Source organism: Montipora capricornis, chromosome 12 (assembly GCF_036669925.1).
Source record: "Montipora capricornis isolate CH-2021 chromosome 12, ASM3666992v2, whole genome shotgun sequence".
In the NCBI taxonomy this organism is placed as follows: Eukaryota; Metazoa; Cnidaria; class Anthozoa; order Scleractinia; family Acroporidae; genus Montipora; species Montipora capricornis.
The window spans coordinates 22,292,485-22,309,297 of record NC_090894.1 but is presented as its reverse complement, the minus strand read 5'-3'; the positions used below and the strand labels follow the sequence as shown (position 1 = coordinate 22,309,297).

Below are 16,813 nucleotides of genomic sequence, written 5' to 3'. Positions count from 1 at the left end.
TGCTCGGTTATAAGATGCATCTCAAATAGAGGAATTCGGTTCAACTCAGTTTAATGCTGTCGCAACTGAAGATTGCAGTGTAAATCAACTAGAATTTAGAGAAAAACCTCTAAATCCTGCTTTTATTAGTACTTTCTTGCGGATGTTTTTGTTTTACAACTCTAAGAATTTGAAGGCCATCATCAGGAAGGTTGGTGTGAGGCTACCATTTTGGAATCGCAGTAGGGGGAAGACTGGGACGAGTTTAACATACAAGATGGTGGCAAAGGATCAAAGAATCATCCCTGCACAAGTTTTGTTGCAAGAAGATACTCAGCGATAAGACGGACCTTGAGTTTAGGTCACATTTGGGGCCAACAAGCAATGTTTCTTTGAGAAAAAATGCTGGGCCTTATAACCGAAAAACTACGGTACTCTACTCGCCAAATGACCACCTCTCAGTAACTTGGTATAGCACTGCACTGATATCACAGAGGTCATGGGTTCAAATCCTGTTTTAGCCCGTGTTTTTCAGGCTTTCTTTTGTTACTGCTTAAGTAACATTCATAACCATGATGATCTAAAATTGAAACATGCTTCTTTCCACTCTTCAAATTTTTGTCCATCATATCCATTGCTCTCTTCATACATAATTATTATTCCTAGTGTTACTGATGGTTTGCATCTGATGTCACGGCAGCCATGTTGGATGGCAAGTTCAATAACCCGTGTCTCCGCAGCGAATTAAAACTTCATTGTTATGCAAATTATGCGAAAATAAATTGTATTGTATTGCCATCCAACATGGCTGCCGTGTCACATAGGTGCAAACCAAGAATATGTGTAATAATCAGCATTGCTATGAATAACGTAAGATATTTTTATTAATTCTTGCTATCCTCTGTTGAGGTATCCATGCTACGTGATCACTTTCTTTTTGCCTTTTCGCAGATATAAGTAAAGATGCTGTGGAAGAGAACTTGCTAACAGTAGACGATGAAACAACAGATGCCCTGGCAGAATTTGCTTTTGTCATGGAAGTAGATTCGGGATCTGAATCAGATGTCACAGTCATTGAGGTGGAAGACATTGGGCCTGGCATAGAGGAAGTCGATATTCACATGCCAGAGGACCAAACAACACAAGGTCTGTTTTTCAGTCTTTCATTTACTCCTGAGGTTACTCCTGAGAATCTTTTATTCTCCTTATGGAGTTACCACTCTTGGTGCCTAAACAAGAAGAATTGATTATTATTATTATTATCATCATCATCATCATTATCATTATTATTATTATTGACGATGATGATGCTCAAGATAGGGTTAAATCCATAGAAGCTTTGACAGTTTTTGAGACTTCATGAAACATACCAAGGAATTCACACCAAATAGTGCTCTTTCCAATTTTCCTGGCAAAATGGAGGAAAATGGAGATATTTCGGGCTTTTTAAATTTACACTATAATGTGTCTAAAGAGAGCTATTTCATGGTACGTCTTTCTCCTGTTATTTCTAAAATCACTGGTAGATTGATTTGTCTTGTGCCAGTAAGTCTGACATGTTCAATATCTGTCGTTTAACAACTGCTACAATGTACATCCACTCAAAAACTGTCTACTTTAACCCTTCGACTCAGAAATGAGACTTGGTAGATTTTAATCTGTCTAATGCGAGACGATTTTACTAGTCAGTGGTGGGCAGTTCAAGAGGCAATTGGGTTAAAGGTTTTTTTTTAATTATTTATTTATTTAATCACATTTATCTACATGAGCTAGATGAGCTCATCACGGGGGGCTTACAACTAAACTCTAATTACCACATAAAACATCAACACAGACACAGGATACAAAGTAGGTAAAAAAAAGAAAGTTTTAGCTTAATTAGGTTAATTATAATGACCACAAAAAGAAAAAGAAAACCTTTAGACTCTCTTCCAAACCGCAGCTACAAATAGGTGAAGACTTACCGGTAACAGCGATCTTAAAAGGATAATAGTTTAAACCACAAGCGCCTAGCCACAGTCTTGTATGAATTACGGAAGAGTATCTGTCAAGAGCATAATCAAAAGGCAAAAAATACTTTGGAATATTATATTGATTAACTAACGCTCTCTTAAAAGAGTCAATCGAATCAGATTCACGAATTTCCAAATCAATGTCATTCCACAGTTTAGTTGTGGAAGGAAAGAAAGACCTTTTAAAGCACACTGTGTGCACAGGGAAAAGAGTAAAATTTTGAGAGGATCGAAGGGTTAAAAGAGTTCTCTTGCAGACTCTAGCTGGAAGCAGATCCTTAAGATAACATGATGGACTCAAATTATTTACTATCTTAAAATAACAAATCAGGGTTTTCAAGTTGTAAGAAGTACTTTGCAGTAGATTAAACAGAATAATATTGCAATTTCCTCCCCTAACAAAGACTTGATTTTCTTTTGTCTTCCATCTAGAAGATAGAGGTGAACCCATTGATGAGGTTGGTAGTTGGTTTTAAACCTGATTTGTGCATTGACCAACTGTGGTTAATAGTGTTTTTTTTCGGGACCAGTAAATAGCATTGATTCCATTTTGCTCATGTGTGGATTTGGCCGTCAATGTTTTTGTTCAATAATTTTTGTTTCTCTCTAGAATGAGTGGGGAGTGGACCCGATCTATCTGTCAAAGTTAAAGGAACAGTATAAAAAGGAGAAGAAAACTAAGAAGAGCCAAAAGAGTAAGTTGAGGTCACTTAAGCTATCCATGGAGGCATGGTGGTGTAAGCAGTCAGTGCGGCAGACTCCTGATAAGACAATCATGAGTTTGGGGCCTGGCTCTGTCACCACTGTTGTTTCCTTGGACAAGAAACTTTGCTCAACACCTTCTCCATCCAGGGTTATCAATGAGTATTGCCAACATACATGTACTGCTGGGGTAATCCAGCAATGGCCTAGCCTCCCCTCCTGGGTGAGGAGCAGCACTCTCAGTTGCTTCATTCGGTTTGACACCAGAATAAGCTCTGGTCTTGTGTGTCCCAGTGGCTTGTGTGCGTTGAGATGTTTATTTGATCTCGACAAAAGTGTTCCAAGGGATTTTGGTTTAGCTGCTGGAAATTACATTCCCAGGACATTATTACTATGTTTAAGTTAGCACTCCTTTTTCTCTTTTTGTTGCAGGACCAACAAAGTCTGTTCTACAGGCCATGCTGGCAAATCTGGAAGGCGAAGATGAAATACCACCTGCGCCGACGCCAGCTCCACCCATCATAAATGTCCCTCCCCCTGTAAGGCTGATTGGCTCCCGTGCCACTGCAGAGATCCCACCCATAGCAAGCATATCAGTACCAAGTAATGCACCTGCAGTTGGTAAAGGCCCAACCCCGTCACCAGGTTCACCTGATGTCGAGCCCTTTGAGAGTGCACTTGGATTGGGTGAATTGGCAAGTCTGACGGTATCCAATGAAGCTGAGGCTCTTTCTTATGAAGTAAGTTTCAAGATAGTACAAGATGGAGATGGTACCATGTACCTGTGTCATGTCGCAACCAGCAAAGGGATTCCTGAAAAGAAAGTTACTGTCCTGAGCTGGGATTGAATCAATTTGACTTGGAGTGATTAGTGTATAAATTCTCCTCACAATTTCAATGAAATGTTAGTCAGACAGGTATTGAGAATGAAGACTATTATCACCTTAAGAATTGTGCCCTTGATATAACACCAGATTCTCATGAGTACCCAACAAAGAAATCTATGGTACAAGTTGAGAGAATGAATGTTTCGATCTTGGAAATAATTGGTTGAGAATAATTTGCTAGCGTTCTCATGTTCTGTCCCTAGTTTAAGTCCTGAATAACTTTATCTTCAAAGAAAAAGAGCTGAATGTAGTTGGCATTGTGGTGAGAGTACTGTCCTTGAACCACTGTGTCTTGATGAGAGGCTTTTCCTGGCATAAAGTACTTCAGTTTTCTCCTCCGATGAAAAAAAACCAGAATGACTGAATGAAATAAATGTATATTTATTATATAAACACCAGTGAAACACCAATTGAGCTTTTGTGCAAAAACATGATATCTTCACATGTGAAAAGATCACTGTTGCTATAGTTACATATAAAATTGCACCTTTCTTTGCCTTTTGTGAAATGATTTAGTATTTCATTGGTGTTTATGTAATAAATAGAACATTACATGGCCGCTTGGAGATACGAAATTTCTCTTCAAGTGTTGAAAATTATTTTTCAACACTCAAAGAGAAATTTCGTATCTCTGCGCGGCCATGTAATGTTCTTTATATATTTGAAGTGCAGGTTATAGAGGAAGAGTGAAGTCATCCTGGCACTTGACATTTGGGTTTGAATCCCATTGGAGACACCTGAATTTTTCTTGTGACTATAAGAGACAATAAACTCAAATTGTCCAATTCAAGTGCGAGTATATCACTTCACTCTTCAACCACAATTATTTGAAAAAAGGGTCCTAGAGGAAAATTAATGAGTTTTTTAAGGCCCAAGGAAGCCTCCAGTAACGAGTAAAATCGTCAGGCGTTAAGCAGAGTAAATCCTATAAGTGGCCTCTGAGAATTAAAGGGTTAATTAAACATGGTTTTGCAAGGGCGTAGAGTAAATATAAACATTCGAGATTGTGTAATGATGATTGACTGTCTTATTATCATTAGGTGAATGCGAAAGATGAGTTCAGGAAAACGTGGAGTCCAAAGTACACTTTAAGAAGGTTTGTTACTGTTTTATTTATTTATTTATTTATTTATTTATACAAACAAAGACTTTCATTGCACTTACATACAGCAGTTACTTGCGATTACCTTACCTACAATTAAATTAGTTTTACAATAACAACAGCTACTGCAATTACGCACACTATTGACTCAACGAACACTGGTACGGCATAGGAGAAGGCTGCATGCAGTGATCTTAAGTTGCACTAAAACTTCCGTGTCCAGTAAACATTAGCAGACTTTAAAATCTTAAGTAAAGAAGCGATCTAAAACTAAGGTACACTTGCTCGAAGTCGCCCTCTCGAAACTCTTCGATTGATGAGGTCGCACAGCGACCGAACGTTCTTCGCGAGATGGGAATTGGGAATTGGGAATTGGCCCAACCAACCGTGACTTAGCAGGAAAAAATTAAATGGACTTTGAAGAAGTCTAAAATTAAGAATGATCTATACAACGTCATAATAAGAGTGCTTGGGCCTAATCACTGAAACGAGTGCTATATTCTTCACACGATCTCGTAAAAAGTGTAGTTTACCGAACCGCAAAATGAAAATCCGTATGCAAATAAGATGACTGCGGGAACAGGTTTTTAATCTCTACATTTTAGTGGCCGGGTATTCTAGAATCTAGCCGTCATAATAAATGTAGTCTTCAAGAGGTTCCCATTTTTTGGCGTCCCCAATATTTAATTGATCCTCGTACCTTGATTTCAATGGTTGCAGGTATTGCAAAAGACAGTCCTGCTCTGGTTTAGTGAATTATTGTAGTTGTTTAAGCTACATTCTTAATTCTCCAAACCAGGAGTAGTATCAAATCTTTGTCTGATTGTCAATTTGCTTGCATTGTCAACCTTAACTTACCAATATTTATATACTGTACATTTACAGGTATTTAAAGTAAACACTCTTGATGAACATTTGCGACCAGAGATGACATAATTCGAAAGTGTTGTGTTATTTCTTCAAGAGTATTAATGTAGTAATTTTATGGTGGTTATTATTTTCTATTTCCAGTCATTTTGACAGCATAAGGTCTATATATTTTCACCCGACTGAAGCAGCTCTTATAACGGCTTCAGAAGATCATTCTCTTAAATTATGGAATCTCCAGAAAACGATACCACAGAAAAAGTGAGTCACGGTGTTACAAAAATAATTGTTGAGAGTACGTTACATTCTTGGTATTTTACGAAAAAACTTTGTTGACTTGCTTTGTTTGTTAGTTTCAGAGGTGTTCTTTATTTTATACAGAATTATTCTAGCGCGTTTCTAGGAGTAGCTTTGTTTAGAACGTTCTGGAAGCCTTTTTTTCTTGGGTTAACACCAGTTTTGGTTAAAGGTTTTCGACGTGAATTTGCAATTCCCGTCTCGTCGCGCGCGATGTTGAAAATCCTCAATTGCAGTAGCTTGACGCTCTTGCGGACTAAAAAATCATGCTCGTGTTCCTACAACCCTGTAATCTGTGGGTATCCGACGCTTCACTTCACAATTTGACTTGACACTTAAGTGAAGTTCGTTATTATCTCAGATCGTCTAGGAAGGTCGCATAAACGTAAGAAAACTAAGAAATGTTTCAGTTTTCGGGACACATCCCAGATTTTGTAGATGTTCGTGGATCATTCCTGAAATGTGGATACTCAAATGCGTAATGTTGTGGTGGTCATCAACAGTTTTAGCTCGTAATTAATCCTCTGAATTGCTTCTGTATTTCTCCTCTCCCACGACAAATGAACTGGTACAAACATCTGTTAGATTCTCGAAGTTTCAGCAAAATCTGAGGCGTTCGGGAAACAGTAGAACTCGTGATTGTTTAGGATTTTTTTGACGCATGAAAAGTAAGTTTAAGTTTACGAAAATATGGTAACCCCGAGAAATTTTGGTTTTGGTTATGACGTCATCTTCTGACCGTCCGTACGGTCAACTTTTCATGTAGACCAATACGCGAAATGTCGGACTTCTGGAACCCGTGTTCTTTGGCGGGAGTTTCCATGGCCAGCGTAGCGTACTTGACGCTGCGTTTTAGTAGAACAAGCAAAAATTTTGAAGTCAACCCAAAAGCAAGTTATGTATTTTTTTAATATGACTTACAACGAGGAAAGAAAAGGAAGACAGTCAGCAGGTGAAAAATAAGCGATGCTAAACATGAAAGAGAGCCGCGACTGAGAGCACGAGAAAACAGGCGAAATATCAGAACCTCTAATAATCATTCTAAGAAACCTCCCGTATGATTAGCAAATATAGGTGTACGGGTCCCGTACGAATAGCCACTGCCGTTCTAAAAATATCTGAAACAAAAACTTGAACAAATAATAGTTGAGCTCCGCTTTTAGTTTTGCCTAAATGTGTATATTGAAGGTTGCATAATGTTTGTTTACAGGAGTAATGTTCTAGATGTCGAACCCATCTACACTTTCAGAGGTCACAGGTTAGTGTTTTTTGTATTTTCGCAGTCAGTCTTCTGACTGCGCGCGTTGGATGGAGTTTGCTTTTGATCAAAAATTGCGACCAACAATTCTGCTTGACGCAACAATGTTGCATTGTTTTGCCGCTCCTCCAACAAAGTAGTGTCCTGAATGGATGAATGAATTCAACCCTAGGCTTCTAGCATTATTTGCAACAAAGATCGAGGGGACGTCTCCGACGTTGTTGCACTCAACAGGCAAAAGCCTTGATCAGCGAGTATGAAGAGAGGCCATGTCTTTGGGACACTTTCAGTTGGCCCGTAACCCCTTATAATCACTATCGCTCTGTTTAGAGATGTCTAGTTTTAAGTAATAGCGTTTAAAATTTCTGCAAATTGATCCGAGCTCATTCTCATCTCCTAAACGCTGATGTATCTTGCTGTGAACATAACCTTTTCTACACGCTCTCTTAATCGTTTTTGGTGTTTTACTCGTTTGAATCTCAAACAGCTCCAGCAGCACAAACGCTACGAGCGGTTATCGTTTCAGTGTTAGCGTCATATTTGTAAATTGAGCGCTAACTTGAACTTGAATCGGTTTCGTCAAGCAATGTTGTTTTGCCACAACCTCAACATTTACATCCAACAATGTTGCCTGTGGAATCCAACTCTGTTCGATAGTTTGGCCAGGGCTTCACTACAAACTTGAAAACTATTTGTCATGAATAAAAGCAGTGGTTTTGCGCGCTCCATCGTGCTACGGAATTGAATGTTCTACTCTTCTTTTTCTGCAGTGCACCGGTCCTTTCAGTGGTGATCAACTCCACAAGTGAGATGTGTTTTAGCGGCAGTGCTGACTCCACCATCATCTGCTGGAGTATTCCTCCTCTTGATATAGATCCGTATGGTCCCTACAGTAAGTTGTGCGGATTCATTCTAAGTCACCAAATCACCGGCATGTTTTACGCAAACGTTTCAGATAGCGCTGATAAATAGTATATTTAAGTCTAAGCACACATTTAAAAACGGTTAGCATCCAGTAATTGCAATAACTACCAGTTTCAGTTAAACCCGTTGAAATTTTAAGGACATTTGTTAGCTTTCATTGTCAGTCATGTAATGAACGGAGTTCCCCGCGTGACGCGAGAAAACCGAGTTCAAGTTGGGCTTCGCTTCCACTTTACAAAATTTATCGTCGTGTTGGTCATATTAAAATTTCTGAACATTATTTAACCGTCTGCCGGTTCTAATTTTCTTGACCCAGTATTTAGAACAGTATTCAACAAATTCATTCCGAAGCCTTGAAATGTACAATATATATTATCCACAGTAATATTCTGGTCCAGTTGTTCGAAGGGTGGATAGCATTATCCACATTTTGAACAACCGAGGCATCATGTACCCGCTATTTTTCGCCGCTTGCCGTCTCTTCGTTAAAGTAGGTACGTTTGCCGTATTCGTGGAATTTTCTTCTCGTTTTTCTTCTACATAACAAGTTGTTTGTTGGAAAAAAACTCCAAAACCATTTGTAAGTCAAACATGGAGAAATTCGATTTCATGGTTATAGATCTTTCAAAATCGATTCCTTACCACAATTTTCTTCATAAACTCACGTTGAGTCTATGTTGACTCACAAAAGCTTGACAAGTAAGGATTTTTATACTATATAGCGTTTGTTTCTACAAACGATGTTGAAAGCACTCCGAGTTTTTTGTTTTTGACTTTCTTTGTTGACTAAATACTCGAGATTAAATGGGTTGCCTTGGGTTACGCCGAAGCTAAACTAGCAAACTTCACTCCATTTTACGTGAAAAGGCAAGCCGACGTTTGCCTGGTCACGTGAACGTGGTTCCAAATCTCTCTACTATGTCATTTCTTGCCCGTTAGCTCCAGATATAAGTATTTCTCAAAGGAAAGAAATAATATGTTTTGTAATCATGGGAACTTCTTAAAAAACATCTTAAGCTTTCGGTGAAAATGACTGGTTTGACTTTTTATTTGTTTAGATTCTGAAAATCTTGGTGGCATCCTTGTCGCGCACACAGACGCTGTGTGGGATTTGGCTGTACAAACCGGTTCGTTACAGCTGCTATCCGCTTCAGCAGACGGCACCTGTAGGCTTTGGAGTCCCACGTTAAAATCGCCTTTATTAAATACTTACACCCCTGGAGAAGGCAAGTAGTTAAGTTGTAGCAGGTTTGTAATGAGTGTTGCGAAACGAAATCGAAAAGTTGTAGGTAGTTTGCAATCAATATCTGAAGACACAAATACAAATGGTGTAATATACAGTTGGACGAGCAAAGGAAGCTAATTGGAGATCTGCGTCGTGAAATCCACGACTTACTTTGGCAACCAGAACACATATATGCAGCCGGCACTTTGCTACGAAAACCGCATTTGCTTTTTCAATCACGAAAAAAATGTCGACTCGAAATTTAAAACTGCAATATTTTGGTTTACAATTCGTGTGTGTTACTCGCGTCTATTCCCATAACCGATGATCCTATTTGCACACACTTTGCCGCACTAAGCGCTAGCTGCATGCCTGTTTTTGCTGATTGTAGGTTTGGCTATTTCAGTAGTTGTCTGCTTTTGTCGTGTCTGGCCAGAGCAATTGCAGTGTGTCATCTTGCATTGGTGTCCCCGAACAAAGAAACGGAAAGTATTAAATAAAATCCACCGAAACCTCCTTTTCCTTTGCGGTGGAATTTTAATAGGTTAAGTGATTTTATACTTAGAATAAGATTAAAGAACAAAATAAAGAAACGATTCAGAAGAATGAGATACTAATCCCCCGTAGCTATTGCTTTGGCCTAGTGGATGACGGAGATAACAAGTGGATAAGTTGATAACGAAGAAAGCTGTTAAATTTGCTAATTTTTAAACGTATTTAGACGGACGCCGTCAACACAGTCACCGAAGGCTAACCCATTTGAAATCGTCAAGGACGACACCTTATTTGTCGGTTGGTGTGAAAGTGGACCGACCACGTGGTCATGGAAACAACGGATAAAGTTAACCGCAATCTAAGAGCGAGTTTCAATCGAGTGTCGTAAACCCAAAACCAAAGTAATTATTTTGTCCAATCAAAAAAGACGGAGACAATCCAGTAAATCAATCAAAACTCGAAGTAATTACATGTAGCCGACACAAAGCGCGGGAAAATGTGCACGCGCGAGCTACGATTGGTTTTGGTTTCTTTTCTGATTGGTTGAAAAAGTGGCGCGAGAACTTTGAACCAATCACTGAGTGAAGTAATGCAAAACCAAAGCAATTCGCTGATTACTTTCGACACTCAATTGAAAACCGCTCTGACTTGATACCCATCTTCTTCCAATTGTTGTTAATTAACCTTTTTTGTCACTTTACAGAAGGAAATGGCGTTCCGACGTCGATCGACTTCATTCGCACCGAGACGTCACAAATGGTTGCAGCATACTCAACCGCCCAGTGTTTTATTTTTGACTTGGAAACAGCGGCAGCAGTGACCACACTTGATAGTGCAAAAACATACAGTAAGTGCCATGAATTGGTTATCAAAGATTTACCACACTGACATTTCGCCACCGCATCGCAAGTCCAGGCACTCGCTATTTAAACTTCTAGCTTTTAAGGTTGTTTGTTCTTACTTGAATTTTCGTTTTGAATGGTCGATAACCAACTTTTCTACATTTCCTGGAGAACCTTGTTGTGGAGAAAGAAGGGACTTAAAAATTTACGTCGACGACAGCACGAGATTTGCCCCTCAACAAAGTGCAATGCTGACCTTGATTTACATGGGTATACTTGCCTGCACATAGACATACATGGCTATACATGGATATTCTTGGCTATAGATTGCTATAGATGCTGATATATCTGTTGATATTATAATTTACGTGCTTTATGATACTCTTTAATAGCCCTACTTTAAGTACATACCAGTGGTTAGAGCTTAACATCGCTGGCCAGCAATGCCTCGATTTCGCATTTAGCCACATGCAGATTCACGTTCAAAAAAACGTTTTTCGATGTTTGAGTTCTTTTAACTTTTACAAGCTCGCCAAGGTATCATCATAAGAAATTGTTATTATGTTAAAATCACACCTATTAAGCTGAAAATAATCCTTATTCTCAATACCTGTCTGACTGACATTTAATTGAAATTGAGAAGAGAATTTACACACCGATCACTCGTGGGTTAAAGGCCTATTGTAGTACCCAGGAGTACTCGGGGTTTTCCAAGGTATCTCAAAATCTTCATAGCGAAAGTACATCTCTTCTTTTCTTGAGTAGTTGAGCTTCCTTATTTTTCAATTTAGCAACCCCTATTCAACAGCAGGACCCGCTGAATTTCCCCCTCATTGCGATATTCTGGACATACCATAAACGCCCCATTTTTCTCCATATCTCGATCCTAATAATAAGTAACATCGCCCTGTTTTTTTTTCCACTTGTGTTTACAGGCCCAGTTACAGCCTTTGAACCTTTAAACTTCTTTTCCCAATAATATATTGATATCATTATTTAATATATACTAAAACAGTGGATAGCGGTGAACGCGCGCGCTGATTGGCTACCCAAAGTCCGGATATCCTTTGCTATTCACCTCCGAGCAATGCACGCGGAATTTGCGCCCGAAATTGTTGTAATCTTTGCAGGAATAAATGAGTTAAATTCATCATCGACTCGGTAAATATCTACCACTAGCCACCTCCACTTCGGTGAATAGTTGCTAAATATTATCTCATTTTGCAGATAATTCGCCGTCGACTCAAATCAACAAAGTCGTAAGCCACCCCACTCTTCCCCTCACGGTCACAGCACACGAGGATAGACACATACGCTTCTTTGATAACAACACTGGTAAGTTGTGACCTTTCCTGCCAAAAATGCCCCGTTGTACGCTGTACCAGGTTTGTGACCCTCACCAAAGATAAAGTAATTTTCCCTAATGAATATATATCAGAGAAGTGATCCTCTACATGTCTGGATAATTTAAGCAAGTCTAGCGCTAACCAGGCTTCGAGTAACCGGTCCCAGTTTGTCAACAGGAAGTTTAAGATACCACGACGGCTACGGCGAAGAAAACGGCACTTCAAAATATAAGTTTGAGCTATTCTAACTATTTCATGATTATTTCATCTTGTTTATATTATACAATATGGGCGAAGTGTCCTATAACTGGATTGGTACCGACGGATTTGAAGTAAAGAGCGAGACTAAAAGATTTACTGTAGTTTTTCCACGTTGTCGTCAAAACCTTAAATGTGGTCATTTCATGTAGTAGTTTTGATATGTACGGGAGAGAATTGTTCAAAAAAGCGTGCCGCACGTGCAGCACGAGCATTTCGCTTCTTTTAACCAATATTACTTCTTTTTAGCGTCGTCGTTGCCGTAGCCGTCGTCGTTTCTTAAACTCCCTAATTGCTTAAATTGTCCAGATAATTGCGAGGATCAGTTAACAGATTTACAGTTTTGTTAATCCCTAACAGAAGTGGGCTACAATATTCAAAGTGTGGCAATATATAAGCTTCGAACAGCACAAGTGAGATGTTAGCAGGCACCAGCTTGTTAAGTCGTCTCAAAGCTCCAATTTTGACGAAGACTTTCTTTAAAACAGTTGATTAATGGTGGGGCGTGAATAGAGTCTCAGGGTTGTATATAAGAGCCGGCAGCCAGCGAAGTTCGCCGGCTTCTCTGTCAGGTTTCGCCGGCTACTTTCATTGTTTGAAGAGTCAAGACATGTAGAGGAGATGATGTTTATGAGGTCTAAACTACTTGGGCTCAATACAAATAAAAATTTGCAGTGCCTATCTTTTCTGAAAACACATAAAAGACTTCTGACTCAAGGGCAGTTTTAAAAACGTTATGCTTGAGACTGTCGTTTTGAAAAAATCTTACTGCGGTGGCGGGAAAGTAGGAACAATATGATTTGTTGTCCGCCATATTGGATTTCGATATCTTTAAACAGCCACCGATTGTATCTTACCGGAAGGAAAAATCACTCAAGGACGTTTTAGTCCGCGCAAAACTTCCTTTAATCACGCCGCAATCATAAAAAAACTTATAAACAAAGAAACACTTTCAAAAGGTTTGTTCTCAATCCAGAAGGAAATTTACACATGATGTTCTGCTAGCAACACGCTCAGCCTGCGTTCACGCATCTCTTAACACAACTCAACTGAGGAACAAAACTAGCCCCTGATCATTCACTAACCGCTCTTTCGTTTTCACTTCGAAACTTTCAGTTGATCATTTATAGGGAACGTAGAAGCTGAGGACTCATAGACTTTATTTAAACACTTGAACGTAACGGTCTTCGGAGTTAAATCCTACTTGCCCGCGTAAGTGCTCGTCCTCTCGAGGGCATCTCTACGCTTCAACATGACAACGGGTCTTTATCCAACGTCACTCTTGATCAACTGTCACTGCTTTACGGAACTCCTAAACTCTTCGGAAAAAAAAACTACATCACTCTTAAACCGCTCGAGTGATTTTCAATTTTCGAAATTACTACAACCAAGTTCCGCAAGCATATTTTCCCGCTAATTACACAATGGAACGAATGTGTGTCATCTTCACACCTAAACAGGATCGAAACATCCTTTACGCCATTGGCCAATTAGTATCCTTCAATCAGCTTCTTTATTTAACAACCAATCAGAAGCCTTTGCTGGTCTAGTCCTTCAAAGTATGTGCCATGTTTACAAGTTGTCAAGTGGCAATACTTGCCAGGCTCGTTAGCTCCAGCAAAACCACCAAAAAGATACGAAAAATATCACTCAACTTTTTGTTTATAGGGTTGTATTATTGAAATGTCGCTTCGTCTTTCTTTGAGTAACATGGTTTTCATAGTATAATTGCAGCTCGATTCATCCTTCTAATGTCTGAGTTTCATGGCCCAAAATGCCAGGAAATGCGTTTTCCGGCATTCAGTTTTCAAAAATTTTCCGGGGGAGCATGCGGACCCCCCTAGAAGTGATGGGCTAACGCCCATCATATGGGACCTCCGGACCCACAACCGTCTACTGTGCAAAAAACTCCGGCTACTTAAAACCTTAAAGAAAACCCTGGAGTCTGATTACTGTATTCTTTCTCTTAAAAGTTAGCCATGATGAGATAGAAACGTCGTGATAAATTTGTTTTACGTTTCCGTTCCTTGAAGTTCGTTTAAACTAAACCTTAAGCTATTTTTGTTCAAAAAAGTTCGTGAAATTTCCATTTGTATGACGCAGCTGTCTCTAATTTGGATCTATTGCTTCCCGTTATTATCTACCTTACTTTGGCAAGGAGGAGTTTTCTTTTATTCAACTTTCAAAGCTGTCGTACACTGGGATGGAATAATAATAAAGAACAAGTCTCTCTAGTCTTCGTGGCATCGACGCAGCTCAACTAAGGTGGAATTGAAAGCATACCGTACTCTCACCACTTCGCCAACCCAGGAAATCCTGGTTCTGTGCACTGATTAAAGAGAATTGTGTTGTCACTGAATTACTTAAAAAGCTAAGAAGGAAATTAGCGTTACTTGTTAGCTTTCCTCGTCGTGGCACACCGGGTCTTAAGAATTAAAAAAAAAACACTCTTTCTCAAGCTGATGAAGATGCAAAACACTTGATTGCTTTACATAAGTTAAAATTAAAACATATCACGTTAGTAGGAGAGGTCTTTGGTCCAAGAAAGTGGACTGAATAACATCCGAAAAATGTTTTGAGCAAAATGTGATAATGATGATTAATATTATTAGTATTTTCCCAAAAGCACCAACCATTTCATGTGTGTGATTGCCAAACCAACAACTTTTAGACGGTTGATAGTTGAACTCCTCAGAATGCCATAGCTTTTGCAGACTCACAAAGTACGTGCTCTATTGTGTTATTGTGTAACAAAGACCTACAACCTTGGTCACAAGGGTTGGAAAACTTCACTCTATGTGCATTTTGCCCCTCTCCACCCCTGTGCCCATAACAAAAGTCTGCATTTTACCATTTTTCAACATTGAAAGGGGAAATGGGGGTACCGACGCTTATTCTGTAGGCATTGCGGTTATGATTTCATGTTTTTGCGCACTTTCCAACACAATTTGTCCATCCTTGTAGCTTCTCTGGAAAATAAAACCCCCAAACCTACGCATACATAACTTCGTGGAGACAAAAGGCACAATATTACAGGAAAGTTTTGGTGATAAGCTCCTACTTGAATGCGACACGTAATCAAATTAGACTACATTGCTTACACCAAGACGATCAATTTCCGTAGAGAAAGTGTCGTGATTATGAGCTATGAAAGAGAGCAGAGAGAAGACAGGATGGATGAAGTACCGCTTTCTTATCACTAACAAAAGATCGGCAAATAAAAAGTGTTGTTTTCGGTACGGCTGTGTTAATGGCCAGGAAAGGTCGTTTCCGAGAGGTTTTTTTTCTCATTTTTCAATGAAATTGGACTTTTTCATTGAAAGGTGTAAACTAAATATTCTGTAATATATATATTTTTATCTTGAATGAATAAGTCCATTTTAGTTGATCCTCCACAACGTGAGCTTCGCTTCACGTTAACCCGAAGCCGTGGAACTCGTCTTCAAAAGATGTCAACATTCCACCGTTCTTGATGTCTATTTGTTCCTATGCCAGCAATTTCATTTGTGACTGAGTTCACAGATCTTCAACTGCGGCCATTTCAATATTTGAGTCCTGCTGCATCGTTAAAAATACCAAGTTTAAGCTCCAAGTCACCGTTCATAGGACCTGATGTTTCGTGCGTTTGTCCCGATTTTCGCTTTTCCGTGATTCCTTTTTCTCAAAAGACGACTTTCATCAGTTTTTGCTTACCTCTTTCCTGAGTTTGAATTGTGAGAATCATCTGTCAAGACTTTCGAAAGCAAGATGACATTCGTCTATCGGTCAAACGTGGTTTAAGGATAAAATGTCGGTGAACGACGATTTTGATCCGTTAACTTTCTCGATTCAGATTACGTATTTGGTCATAATCTTTGTCATTGCTGTTAGCGGTAATGGTTTAGTTTGTTGTGTTGTGTACCGCCACAAGCGCTTGCGTACGATTCCCAACTTTTTCGTCGTTAACCTTTCAGTGATCGATTTGTGTAACTCCTTGATCAACATGCCAATGTTCGCTGGCTACCAGGTCATCGAAGCGCAGGTTTTTCAAGACAAATTTGTCTTCATTGTCTGTTCTTCCCTTCACCGTTTCACTCAATTCTTGAATTTGTTGACTTTGCTTGTTATCATGATGGATCGATATGGTGCTATCAAATACCAGTTACGATATCACGCTTGGAAGACAAAGACCAAGGCATACTACGCCATTGCCTTTATTTGGTTCTCTGGAGCTGTGCTCACGATGGTTGGAACTTTCCGAACAGATCAAACATGCGCGCAATACGAGAGGCTAACATTTGCGGAATACTACCGGATTATCTTCAAAACCGAAGGTTGGAAAGTTACCGTTTGTGTTATCGGATTTCCTTTCATTGCATTAACCATCCTTGGGTTCCAGGTTTGTCGCGCTGTAAGATCGAGCAGACGAAAAATCGAGGCGATACGTGACGGAGACGGTAGCTCTGAACAAGGACGAAAGGCGCTTAGCTTACTACGAATGAGAGAATTGCAAACGGCACAGAATGTTGCTTTAATAGTCGTGTCTTACTTCGTTACGTTCTTGCTAGGTTTCCTTTTCAGCATACTTGTTAGGATGGGGCTCCTTGCTTCTTGGGCGATAACTTTTTCATTTCTCTTCA

General features: G+C 39.4%; 1 protein-coding gene across 1 annotated transcript in view; it reads left to right on the top strand.

The window, feature by feature from the left end:
• The window catches only part of LOC138026806 (striatin-like), a 36,964-nt gene that overhangs the window by 9,100 nt on the left and 11,051 nt on the right, over positions 1 to 16,813 (top strand). The window contains exons 6-16 of the mRNA XM_068874260.1: positions 931 to 1,125; positions 2,424 to 2,449; positions 2,602 to 2,686; positions 3,126 to 3,433; positions 4,621 to 4,676; positions 5,694 to 5,810; positions 7,057 to 7,104; positions 7,875 to 7,996; positions 9,087 to 9,254; positions 10,452 to 10,595; positions 11,818 to 11,925. Of these exons, the coding sequence (XP_068730361.1) occupies positions 931 to 1,125; positions 2,424 to 2,449; positions 2,602 to 2,686; positions 3,126 to 3,433; positions 4,621 to 4,676; positions 5,694 to 5,810; positions 7,057 to 7,104; positions 7,875 to 7,996; positions 9,087 to 9,254; positions 10,452 to 10,595; positions 11,818 to 11,925 (1,377 nt within the window). The remainder of the gene's footprint in view (positions 1 to 930; positions 1,126 to 2,423; positions 2,450 to 2,601; positions 2,687 to 3,125; positions 3,434 to 4,620; positions 4,677 to 5,693; positions 5,811 to 7,056; positions 7,105 to 7,874; positions 7,997 to 9,086; positions 9,255 to 10,451; positions 10,596 to 11,817; positions 11,926 to 16,813) is intronic.